At 42.8% G+C, this 13,550-nt stretch overlaps 1 protein-coding gene across 1 annotated transcript in view; it reads right to left on the bottom strand.

Annotated features, from left to right (window-relative positions):
- Nucleotides 1-13,550, bottom strand: part of MYOM1 (myomesin 1) — a 145,761-nt gene that overhangs the window by 35,221 nt on the left and 96,990 nt on the right. Inside the window, exons 19-21 of the mRNA XM_082667401.1 lie at nucleotides 12,356-12,482; nucleotides 8,723-8,907; nucleotides 4,670-4,784 (exon numbers count right to left, since the gene is read on the bottom strand). Of these exons, the coding sequence (XP_082523527.1) occupies nucleotides 4,670-4,784; nucleotides 8,723-8,907; nucleotides 12,356-12,482 (427 nt within the window). The remainder of the gene's footprint in view (nucleotides 1-4,669; nucleotides 4,785-8,722; nucleotides 8,908-12,355; nucleotides 12,483-13,550) is intronic.

The raw sequence follows: 13,550 nt of genomic DNA, 5'->3' as shown, positions 1-13,550 counted from the left end.
CAAAAACAACCTTTGAATCTTTTCAAGAATATGAAGAATTCAGTTAAGAGCAGAGGAGATTTGGCTATAGAAAATGAAGGAGATAATTCTGGTCTGAAAAGGAATTAAGAAGAGTTGTCTCTAGTCAGCTGCCCCAACCCTAAACAAATCCTTAATGAGGACATAGAGGAATACTGGATTGCGTGGAATGGCATTTTAATAGTCCCTCCAGGCTTGCCACTACCCCCAGTAAGTGAATGGGTTAAAGTACGGCCCAGGGCTAAAATGAACTTTTGGGAAATTAACTCCAGCCCATAATAATAAAACTCCAGCAAATAATGATTTTAAAAAGAGATAAAATTTAAAAGTGGGAATTCATCTTCTCACACATTTCATAATCTGATGTGAGAATTTTCTCATATAATTTAGTCTTTTATATCTGCATTAATAGGACACTTTTATAAGTTTTATTCTTTGTCCTTCTCCATGGTGTGCGTGAGTGTGTGTGTGTGTGTGTGTGTGTGTGTGTGTGTGTGGTGTTTAAAAAAACTGGAGAGTGGGACAGAACAGAAGCAGACAGAAGTGAACAAATGTAATCGGCTGCGTGTAACGCTGAGGTCCCCTATGTGGAAGACAGGACCGCTGGCTGACACACCAGCGGTCCTGGTGCTACATCAGGGCCTCCACTGGACCTCTCCCAACTCACCCTTCATAACCAGGGCGTTCATTATGAGACACTAGGGTTAGGTTTACACGTTGTGGCTGCAAAACAGAGTCACACTCTCTCGCCAAAACATGGTAGCCATTCATTATTTTTTTCATCTATAAACCAGGTACTAGGCTATTGACATATATAGAGAAAATAAAGTTCCAATTTTGAAGGAGCCCACAATCTAATGCACAGTTCACAAACCTTGAATTTCATACTTGAATTACCCAAGGAGTTAAACAAACAAACAAAAATGAACCTATGCCCAGGCTCAGTCCTGGAGACTCCGATTTAATTGGTCTGGAGTAGTCTAGAATGGAGTCAGAATTTTCAAAAAGTTCCTGGCATGATTCTAATGCAATGTACTGTCAAGGTTGAAAACTACTTTGCTAATGGGTGAAAGAGAGCAGATAGTGAGCAAATACAAGTGAAGTTTTCTAAATTAGCCAGTTGAGCTAATCTTTAATAGTCAGCCTGGCTTCCTGCTTCAGAATCCTTCAAAGCTCCACCTCAAGGCCACTGAACCTTCTCAGCCCTACCAGGTTCTATAACCTATCAATTTTCAGAAACTGGGATTGGTTAGTAGGTTGTCAACTCAATCCCAGCTCATTATTCCTTCTGGAGCTCCGTTCTTCTAACCTGCCTTGCTCTTGGTGAGAAGTCCTAACTTCCAATAACTCAGTTCCTGCCTGGGACTCTGCCTGGGTCTGGGTTCTCCTGCCCCTCACCTCAGTTCTCCTGCCTGCTGCTGGGTCTCTGGTAAGAACACCTGCAGCCTGTTCTGCCAGTTATTTGTTGCCCTCCAGATCACCTGCCACACCTTGGCAGGTCTCTCTCTTGCCTCCCGTCTGATCTGGTTCACTTTGTCTCCACCTACAGCCCAGACCTGATACAATCAACATAGATACTGTTTGAAAAATATCAAATATCAAGACTAGAAGTGCCTCTCATGTACCAACAAATCTACTCTAAATATTTTCCAGCTTATTCTTCTTACAGGCTTGTTTAGCTACTAGATTTCTTGGTAAGGCACAGCACACTTAGTCCATTTTGATCCTCATTACCAGCACGATCAGACTTTGCAGTAGTGGCTGAGCTACATCTGCTGGCATTTTCGTCAACTTCAAAGGGAGACCAGTCACCCTACCAACCCCAGTGGATTAGGTTAACTTTTAACTGGAATTCAAATTGCACTTGAGGTATCTTGTTAGGTGTATTTGAGGTTTGCTGTTACATGATAAGCTTTATTCTCTATCTGAAATTTTAGTAATGTGTTCCAAAAGGAGTTGTTCTTCTGAAATAGCAATCCTAGTTTCACGTTCCAAACCTTGAAACTGATAACAGATCCCATCCCCCCCCAACCCCGGCCCCAAACATTTTAGCATAAAATAAAAACATGATTAAAAGTAATATATTGGTATTTAATAAAGTTAATAAATACAGACAACCTTAGGCTACATACAAGTTTTTACAGGGATTTTTGAAGCCTTAACACCTGTTTACAGCCTATTCATCTATGGGAAATATTTTGTGAACCTCTAAGCTCTCATCATGCCGTGCTGTAAACTGTTTTTCCACCAGCTCACAAGCCCAGTGGGTGGTGACAACGTCACATTACTCTACTTGTGGTGCCCACACAGCACCTGGCATGAAGCAGGTGTTCAGGAAACACATAGTGCAGGAATGAATGTGTCTGTTGCATATGGAACCAGCCTCAGTGTCCTGGGTTTGGGCTCCTTCATGGTGATGCTTCAAGTCAAGCATCTTGACTCTGTGCCTCCCGGGATTTTTTCCTAGGCTTGAGCCAGTGGTTCCTGAGTGGGTTAATCTGCTGCTGTTTAGTCTGCAGCTGCTGCTTGTAGTTATATTCTGGGAATGGAACGGCCACAGAATGACTTTGGGTGCCTTGTTCCAAACGAGTGAAACAAAACTCTCCCCCAGGAGCTCACCAGCAGACTCCTTTCTGATGGTAAAGTTTCCACCGTGGTGGCTTTACTAACATCCTGACTGGCCACCTGCCATTCCAAGGGTTATTGATGAGAAAACAGGAAATCAATTTAAGCTTTCTTTAGTCAACAGATTTGGGTTCCACTGCTTAAAGGGTGCTTTTAACCTATCAATGACTAGATAGTTTATTTGTGTAATAATCTAAATGTTCTTACAAGGGCAGCCTCACAGTTGGGCTCTTCTGCATGTCTATTGGCACCCTAGATATCTGCACAGTTGGCACCTGAAGGGTCTGATTTCTATAGGAATGTGTGTCCTCATGTCTTCGTGTGTCACCTTTTACCTGGCATTTGGGCTCCTAGCATTTTTCTATTTTCTCATGAAGTTTTGCAAAGAGTACTTATATGAGGTATGGCACTCTGTCCAGACACACCTACCACACTTTGGTACAAGAAGGTCACTTCTGTCGTACCCGGTGCTAGAGGGTAGTTACAGGAGTAGATGAAAGCAGTTTATGAAGTAATAGGATGAAAGGGGCAGGTACTTCCTCAAAGGATACATTAGATATTCTTTTCAAGCGTCATTAAGTGAGAGCAGAGTTTTCTATGTTTACATTCTTTTCTCATCCTAAAAACAAATATTACATTATATATCTGCTCTTTATTTCAGTCTGAAAATAGGAATGGATTAAAGTGAGAGTGCTTGGACTAGAATGAATATAAACTTAAAATAACTGGTTAATACTTTTTTTTAATCTTTTTTCATTTCCAGTGATTTCTTTCATGTAACCTTAATGAACTGAAATTTATAACTTTGAAAAGGAGATTAAATGGCAAAATAAGTATTATATAATGATCTGAAACTACTTGCACAGTGAACACTATAAACTTTGTTCACATAACAAAGGGAAAGGCTGTCTTTCCTAGTCCAATCATGGCATCTTGAAACTGGGAAGTGAGGCTGCCTCAACTCTACAGATCATTCAATTAGGACCGCTGTTAGTTTAATCCAGGGGTCAGCAAACTATGGCTTGTGGGCTAAATCTGGCCCATTGCCTCTTTTCGTATGGCCTGCAAGCTAAGAATGGTTTTTACGTTTTTAAACAGCTTTTACAAATAAAAAGAAGAGGGCTTCCCTGGTGGCGCAGTGGTTGAGAGTCCGCCTGCCGATGCAGGGGACATGGGTTCGTGCCCCGGTCTGGGAAGATCCCACATGCCGCGGAGCGGCTGGGCCCGTGAGCCATGGCCGCTGAACCTGCACGTCCGGAGCCTGTGCTCCGCAGCGGGAGAGGCCACAGCAGTGAGAGGCCTGTGTACCGCAAAAAAAAAATAATAATAATAAAAAAATAAAAAGAAGATTAATATTTCAAGACCTGAAAACTAGTTATAATTCAAATTTCATAGTGCATGTAATGTATCATATTACATAATGCATGTATCAAGCACAATAAAGTTTTATTGGCACATAGTCATGCTCACTAATTTATGTATTGTCTGTGGCTGCTTTTGTGCCACAGCAGAGTTGAGGATTGTTACAGGGACCATATAACCATAGAGTTGAAAATATTTACTATCTGGCCCTTCACAGAAAAAGTTTTCTGTCCCCTGGTTTAATTTAGTAGCTACAATTATATAAATCCTACTTTTGTTTAAGGATCATGCTTGCTACCTGGGCTGTTCCAGCTTCCTGTGTGATGGGAAAATATTCTTGTGGGAATTAATGGCCATAGTATAATAGGAATAACGTCCCAGGAATGTATGCTTTAAACAGTTGGTCCAGGAAGCATAATTTGATCAAGAACTTCCCTGTTTTTAAGTATGAACCAGAGTAGCCCTGGACCACTACAAACGTGGCTCACCCCTGCCCTAAGGTCCTGTGACGGGGTAAATGATTGTCAAGTCCTACGCTCATTCTTATCAATCATTCGGCTAGCATACAGTGATGATTTTGAAAATGAGGAAAAGCATAGAAGTAAGGTTGAATGTTACTTTGGTATCTTACACAGATGAGACTAACGAAAAAGTAAAAGCCTACCTGGACGGGTTTCTGCCACAACAGGCCCAGCAAGGTCAGACGGCTTCCCGACACCTGCCTGGTTTACGGCTCGGACTCGGAACACATAGCTGACACCCTCTTTGAGGCCTTGCACCTGGAAGAAGCAGGTATAGAAGTGATGGGTGCTTTGTGTCATTTGAACAGAAGTGCCCTTCCTCTGTGGTGGCAATTCAATTATACAGCACAAAGGGCACAGGACTTGGGTTCTGAACGTCATTCTGTCAAAGACTGTGTGGCTTCAGCTAAGACTTTCTTCTCTCTGGACCATGTGTAAGTAGAGATTTCCAAGATCCCTTGAAACTCAGATGCTGTTTATTTTTTAGATAATTTAATGGCCACCAGCATCAGAAACAGAAGACTAATACAGGTATGCTTTAAAGGAGTTAGCCACCTTATTCTTTGGTCAAAAGACAAATTACAAAGTGCTCAGGAGAGCTTATATGCTGCCCTTTTTTTCCTGATCCTTTTGAGACGTTCCATGAATAATTTCAGATAAAATTTCTGACAAGAGAGGGGAATTACAAGCACGGATCACAGATCATGGATCATTTTCCGTTTAAAAGCATGTTAAAGCACTAGAACAAAAACAAACAAAAATTGTCCCTATAAATATAATACAGCTATTTCTCACTAAACAGACAAGCAGGGACTTCCCTGGTGGCACAGTGGTTGGGAATCCGCCTGCCAATGCAGGGGACGCGGGTTTGAGCCCTGGTCCGGGAGGATCCCACATGCCATGGAGCAACTGAGCCTATGCTCCACAACTACTGAGCCTGCACTCTGGAGCCCACAAGCCACAACTACTGAGCCTGCATGCCACAACTACTGAAGCCCATGCGCCTAGAGCCCGTGCTCTGCAACAAGAGAAGCCACCACAATGAGATGCACACTGCAATGAAGAGTAGCCCCCCGCTCACTGCAACTAGAGAAAGCCCACGTGCACCAATGAAGACCCAACGCAACCAAAATAAATACATAAATAAATAAATTTTTTAAAACGATAAAATCTTAATAAATAAACAGACAAGCAATTAACATGATTGTGAATTTTAGTAATTTGTGAATAGTCAAATATATTCAAATTCCAAATCCTCACATTTTCAATCATCAAGAAGATGCTTGCTGAGGACCTATATTATATGTGTGCCACCAAGCTAGAGTTACAAGAGCATAAGAGAAGTAAAAAACATATATGTTTTTATACAATAGTCCCACTTCATAATTTTTTGTGACTTTCTTTGGGTTCAGCACAGTCTCATTAGTATTACAAATACTGTCAATATTTTACAAAAATTATCTTTTCCTTTTTAGAACATGTGACTTTTAAAAGCTATATGTATTTTAAGAAGGAGTTTATTACACACAAAGGGCACAATTTTTTCCCATAGTGTTGTGATGGAGATTAACAGCCAAAATGGGATTTAAATCAAACAAAGCTAGAATATACTTATTCAACTAAGCGAAGTGTTTGTGACCATGTATTTAGATGAGCTATGTATTAAATTGTTGGGTTTTTAATCTAATTATTTAATTGCATTGTGTTTATGGTAACAGAATGTCACTACTTATATAGTGATAGCTTTCACTGGAGCTAACGGATTTTTGAAATGAATTTTAATCCGTAAATGAATTTAGGCACAGGCTAAATGCATAAGAGTTTGATGTATTTAAATTCTATACTTAGAAATAATGCCAGGCAACTGTGGATCTACAGAAAGGAACAGAAACATTTCCTTGTCGTGAAAAAAATAGACCAGTTGCCAGGTACCTGCCACATCTGCACCTGCCACTTAGGTAATATGTGGCCGTGAGTCAGATTTCTGCCAACACAGCACAGGAAGTGAATCAACTTCCTAGTGTCTAGTCACTGAGGTGACAGGCACACCCCTCCACTCTTCCATCACCGCAGGGGCAATGACTGCTGGCTTAAAGCACTAGAGATGCGTAATCTATATCCCCCACCCCTTCCAATTATTCAGTCCCTCTCACCACATTGTCTCAGCAGATTGTAAATACCAATCAAGAAGGAAGCATGAGCTCTGTTGGTTAAACCTTTGGGTGGATAGTAATGCATCTTTCACTCTCTAGGAACCCCTAGACACTCAGTGCTAATGTGAATGGGGGTGCTTCTGGCAGAAACCGGTTAGGCCATTATGTGCCAGTGCCATGGTGCTAAAATCTCCTGTTCCTGGAGCTATATGTCCTTTCCTCACTTAAATTTGACAGATTAAACTTTTTAACATGCACGTTTTTCCTCCATTTCAGGGCTGAAACTTTTCTGAATATGAAACATCTGGAAAAGTGACTCCACATCAAAATGGGTATGGGGACTATAGGACATCTCTACTTTTCTTCTTTATGCCTTTACTGCTTGAATTTGTCATCATAAGCATGCATCTGTTTTATAATCAGAAAAATCAGTAATTCTATTTTTGCTTTAAAAATTGTGGCCAAACTCTAAGGTCATTTCCTTACAGAAAGTTCGTCTCCTGGTTTGTGAGGGGCACTCAACCTCAGTCTCTCTCTTTCCCCTAAATTTGCCTTTCTTCTTCTTTTTTAAAAAACTGAGTGACATTAACCATTCTTTGACGTGTTTAAACTCCATTATTTTCTCTTCCTACTCATTTTTCCTGGGCTCTTGGTCCCCTTTGCTTGGCTTCTCACTCTCACTTGGTTTCCTGTGAGTCGGGCTCCTGGGATCCTGTGCTATGGCAGATGGAGGATTTGGAAGTCATGCTGGCCATAAGCACACACCACCATCATCTAGGATGTGTCCGACCTTTGTTTTACATTGGCCTTTGGGGATGTCTTTGTATCTAGAGGCCTCCTGACTTCTCTGGACAGCCAAACAGCACCCTAGGCTCCAGACCTTCCTTGACCTTTTCTCTTCCCCACGAAATGTGACCTTCCGTATCTCCTCATGGTATTGTAAGGGGCTGGAGAGCTTACTGGCACGTGGGAAGCTGAGTTAATGGCATGTTGGATATAATGGTTTAAGGGTCATCTCTCCTGGAGGGTACATTTACATCTTTTTATAGGGACCCCAGAGAGTGGCTGCCCTAACCCCAGAGAGTGGCTGACAAATGGTATGGACTTTAGTGGCAGGTTGACAAGAGAAATCTCTTAAACCAGGTATGCTCTGAAAATCCTCCAAGGCCCACGCCCTGGGTGGTGGCATATTCTGCCAACAGATAAGACTGCACACTGAATGCACTGTGAAGCTTCCTGTTTGACTGTGGTCATACAGTCACACTTCATTGTACGTAACAAGAACTGGAGTCATATTCCCCACAGTTTCTGAGGCCTTGTTGTAGATTCAGGGTCTCCAGATGCCACTGCTGATAATAGGGGGAAACATTCTTTTGAGATTTCTATTTGGTACTAGTGAGAGAGTCAGTGGCTAGAGCAGAACAGTCTCTGGCAGATAGAGTTAGAAACTGGTTCAGTTGGAACACTCTAGAGGAACCTGGAAGGCAGTGACATGGAGAAGGGTGAGAACAAGGTCAAGAGTTGAGGCAACTCATTCCTCTGGTCCCTGAGAGCTCACGTGAGCACAGGGGTGAGGGGGCAGGGGAGGTAAGGCCGACCACGACTCAAAAGGATCAGCAGTTAAAGGCGTACAGGCATGAACTCTATGAAAATAACACCCTCAAATCAAAAACCACCGGCAAAAAGTTCGAGGTAGGAATGAGAAAGTCACCTTTTGGAGATGGTAACATCTTAAGACTGTGAGTAACAAAAATGTGAGGTGGGTAAGTGGAGGTGAGGAGGGACAGAAGAGGGAGGAGGGATCTTTCCTAAAGCCAGGCAAAGGGATTTGGGTCAAATTACAAGCAAATCGTTTTAAGTATCAGAAACATCCCCCAAACCTCACCGACTGCCAAATGATCCTACCAGGATCCCAACACATGACACAGACCAATGCTGAGATGCTCTGCTTTATCTCACTGACTTTAAAGTTAACTTCGTTAGAAGAACCGTTTTTCTTTAAAAAAAAAAAAAGATTTTCTCAAACTGTGAGCATCCTCTCACCTTCAGGTATGTGTTTTTCAGAGCCGCCTCATTGAGTCCTCGCCACTGGTCCTCTTTGGCACTGGCCTCCTTCATGTCCACAAAGTAGCCAGTGACCGGAGTCCGTCCTGAGTGCATTGGAGGCTTCCACTGCAGAACCAGGGAGGTTTTTCTGACTTCACTGTACTTGAGACTGTGCGGTGGTCCTGAGAGGGAAAGAGAGACTGATGCGTAACAATCATAATGGAGATAAGAAAACTCCAATGTGTGTAAACCTAGAACCACATTTAAGGTCTTAAAGCTGAAGCTAATGCTGGTGTTCTTCTTTTGTAAAATCTACTACTCCCATGGAAACAGGTATTCTGTGCTCATTTCATATCAAGTTTCCTCAACAGCTCTGTATCAGCCTATTAAGACCCCTTATGGGCAGCAAGTGGTTAAGGCCAGTTCAAGGTGCCCTCCAGCAGCTGGATGAAGCCTTGCCCTCAGGCTGTCCTCAGGCCTGTGTTCCTCACCTTTTATCATAACAGTTTAATTTGGTTGCAGATTCAGTTTCAGATTATTTTTGGATGACAATCTGAAAATACCCCGCAATCTCAATTGTGACGAAGAAAGCAACTCTCTTTGATGGCTTATGAATATAGAAATATATATATATTGCAAAATATATATCCCTCCCTCACTGGAGGGATATCTTTCTCGTAAAGCATATATCCCATATAGGGGTAAAAACAAACTACAATTGTGGTTACAAAGAACTTTCACCAAAACAAATATAATCAATCCCATGGGCCCTGAATCTATGCTAAACCCTATCAGGTATTTTACATTCTTTTATCTCACCCATCCCTAAAACAATTAACAGAAAGCTCAGAGACATCAAGGAACTTGATCAACCTGTTCAGGAAGGAAGCCAAATACTTCCTGTGTGTGCTCTTTGCACTCTTGGGCGAGTCCCATCTACTTACTGATGGCCTGCATCTTTGCATGACTACCAGCTGCTATGAAGGTGATATAGTTATTTATTTTCTTTCTTTTTTTTTTTTAAAGGATATAGTCAGATTTGCACTTTATTTATTTATTTAAATTTATTTATTTATTTATTGGCTGCGTTGGGTCCTCATTGCTGTGCGCGGGCTTTCTCTAGTCGCGGCGAGCGGGGGCTACTCTTTGTTGCGGTGTTCAGGCTTCTCATTGCGGTGGCTTCTCTTTGTTATGGAGCACAGGCTCTAGGCACGCGGACTTCAGTAGTTGTGGCTCGCAGGCTCTAGAGCGCAGGCTCAGTAGTTGAGGCGCACGGGCTTAGTTGCTCTGCAGCATATGGCACCCTCCCGGACCAGGGCTTGAACCCGTGTCTCCTGCATTGGCAGGTGGATTCTTAACCACTGCACCACTAGGGAAGTCCCTTTATTTTCTTTTCTCTTTCCTCTTTTTTTTTTTTTTTTTAAAATAACAACTGGTTTCTAACCAACCAATCAAAAGCACCTGAACTGACTCACAGTGGCCTGAGAGCCAACTACAAGCGCAGACTCCATCATGCTATGCTTTGGCATTTTGCAATTGATCACTGTGTTTTTTGGCCCTTTTCCTCAGCTTAATGGTCACTGGCAATGAGTCATCCTTGTCTCCTGATGATGCCTTCTGTGGAAACAGGTTTAAATAACACCAGTACCTTACCCTGGTGTGGAGTGCTCTGTTTTGCAAAGGGCTTTTATGACCATTGTCCTGTGTCATCCTTAGGAGCCAGAGAGGCATCCCAACAGGTAGCACCGGCACTTTCTTCCAGAGAAGGACCACTGTGCTGCTGCTTCCTACCCCCTCGTGTCTTGGAATGAGCAGACCTAGTTTCCAACCCTAACTGCCACTTATTCCCTGTGTGACCTCCTGGGTATCATTTAACCTGAGTCTGTTTCTTCATCCAACAAAATGTCCTAAATGCTCTCACCTACCATAAAGCTTTCTTGACTCATGGCTTTCCCAACACTTCTCAGTGAGTCAAGGGTGAATCTGGGAAAAGAGAGGCCGTGGGCATGGAGGACTGCCCCGTTCACTTCTCCTCTGAGTTGGGAGCACTCACCCTGCAACCTCTTTTGCTAACTATATCTCTGTCTATCAAACCATTTTCCACAGGTCTGCTCAGAATTTCTTGGTCTGTCGTCATTCACATTTTAACTTTATTCAGGAACTGCAGTAATTTAAAAACAGACCCACTTTTGTGTAGGTGGCAGAGAGAACTTAAGAAATATCGCCAGCTTCAAGAAGGCGAAAGGAAAGCCACTGTGTTTGCCTCTTGTATTAACTGAAAGTGAGTGAACTCTTGAACTTCTCTTGAGTTTCTCTTGTAATCTTTTTATTCACACCTGATAGAGATGTGATGCAGATGGACGCTCACTAAGTAAAGGCAAAAAAGACGGTCCTCCAAATGCACTAAGGTTTCAAATAGAGGAAGTGCGTGGCACTGGGGGCATGGCTGGATCCACCCAGTGTGCCCAGTATGGCCTGGTGTTCTAACGTGGTTGGAGCCAGTGCTGTAGCAGTTGTTATACAAGCTGAATATCCAACCCAAGTGCGAGAATTTAGTCATTCTGTGGCACTAAAGTATTTGGGTGTTTGAAGTTAGTGCCATTGGAAGCACAATAAAACCATCCACTAGGGACTTCCCTGGCAGTCCAGTGGTTAAGACTCCTTCTTCCAATGCAGGGGGCGCAGGTTCAATCCCTGGTCGGGGAATTAAGGCCCCCCACGCCGTGTGGTGAGGTCAAAAATTAAAAAACAAAAAGCAAACGAAAAAAAACCCATCCACTGACTATGTTGCTAGTCTGACTCTTAATGACTTAGTAAATTTGTTAGTATTCAGTCTTTACATTTGTTCACTGTTGTAACTGTGTAAGAGTTAAAAGCATAGGTAATTGTTTCTGGCTTCTCCCCACTTTCATCCCTGCCCCATCAACCACCCTCTATGACAACCTCCAAAGGAGAGCATTTTCAATCCGGTTCCAGGATCTTTATTGTGATGCAGAGTTGGGAAAAAGCTGACATAGACAGAAAGGACTCAAGAGCTAAGTGGAGAGATATAAAAGGCAGGAGGCCAGGACTGAAGCCCTAGGCAGGCATGTTAGGTCCCCTGTATGTACAGTGAAGAGCGGGGAGCAAGGGAGGAGGAGACCACAGGGAGGAGGACACAGAGGCTGGGGCTGAGGAGACGGGGGAGGGAGGCTGATAAATGAAATGCTCCAGAGCAGTGGGAGAATGCACAACTTGGGAGTGCCAGAGGACATTTTTAAGAAATTTTGCTGGGGGATGTGAATTGGATGCCCTTTAATGGCCTTGAAGAAGACAAGCAAAGATTAGAATTCCTTTTAAATAATCAAGTGGCATTCAAACGGTGTGCTTCCGTCCATCCTACTCCATGCAGAGGCTGAGCTATGGGGACTCTAGGATTTATTTGGAATATAAGAAATTTATACTCAGTTTTATATTGGCACCTATTGTTTCATAGTACTGTAGAAATATTTAACGTAAACACAAGGGGCTGAGAGAATTTGTCTCCCTTAGAAGCTGTATATATGTACCACTTAAATTTAGTTCCAGGTTGTAGGTTCCATTGGAAGAAACTCTGAGCCTCAGTGCTGAGACATGGTCTTCCCGGTTTACCTGGAACAGCAATGGTCCACTCTTCACATTTGAAGCTTGCGCTTACTGCCGAGGGTGCTCCCAAGCCAGCGATGTTCATGGCTGCCACTTGGAACTGATATACCATGTTCTCCTTCAAGTTGCTGATCTGCAACATGGACAATATCATGGATAGTGAACGTTTCAGGTTTGTTTTTCTAGTGGTTCAACGTCTTATTTATTTACCTCCTGTGTTGGACATACTCTAGGGTGACCCCCCAATGAGTCACACCCTTTTGTAATCTCCCCTTGCATTGGGGTGAAACCTGAGACTTGCTTCTAGCCAACAGAACATGGCAGGGGTATTGGAATATGAGTCCTGTGATTGTATTATATCATATGGCAAAGGAGGAGGGATATTTCAGATGTAATTAAGATCCCTAATCAGTTGATTTTGAGTTAATCAAAAGGGAGATAGATTATCCTGGGCGCACCTGACTATGATGTTGTGATTTATAATAAGACATATATATTTGGTTTTTGTCCCCACTCCTGGCACAGAGCTCCTAAAACACTTGGAATTTCCTAAGTGATGAGAGTTATAAAGTATCTTTTGTTGTGTTAATGAGGTGACTTTTGGAAAGCACCTAAGGATGGGGACTGGTTGCCAAGGGAACAAATCATGTGATTAGAGGGTGGGAACTTTTGGCCTCATCCCAGACCTCTGGACCTCCGGGGAGGGAAGATGGGCTGGAGATTGAGTTCAATCACCAATGGCCAATGATTTAATCAAGCGAGTCCATGTAATGAAGCCTCCATAAAACCCCAAAAGAGCAGGGTTCAGACAGCTTCCAGGTTGGTGAACACATGGAGGTGCTGGGACAGTGGTGGTCTGGAGAGAGGATGGAAGCTCCATGCCCATTCCCCATATCTTGACCTATCAATCTCTTCTATCTGGCTGTTCCTGATTTATACCTTTTATAATAAACTGATAATCTGGTAAGTAAAATGTTTCTCTGAGTTCTGTGAGCCACTCTAGTGAATTAATCAAACTCAAGGAGGAGGTTGTGGGAAATTGATTTGTAGTCTGTTGGTCAGAAGCACAGGTGACATCCTGGACTTTCAACTGGCATCTGAAGTGGGGGCAGGGTTATTCTTGAGGGACTGAACCCTTTACATGTGAGACCTGAGTCTATCTTCAGGGAGACAGTGTCAGAATTGAGTTAAATTGTAGGAC

The sequence above is a fragment of the Grampus griseus genome (assembly GCF_964374135.1).
Source record: "Grampus griseus genome assembly, chromosome: 12".
Lineage (NCBI taxonomy): Eukaryota > Metazoa > Chordata > Mammalia > Artiodactyla > Delphinidae > Grampus > Grampus griseus.
This window is presented reverse-complemented; position numbering and strand designations above follow the sequence as displayed.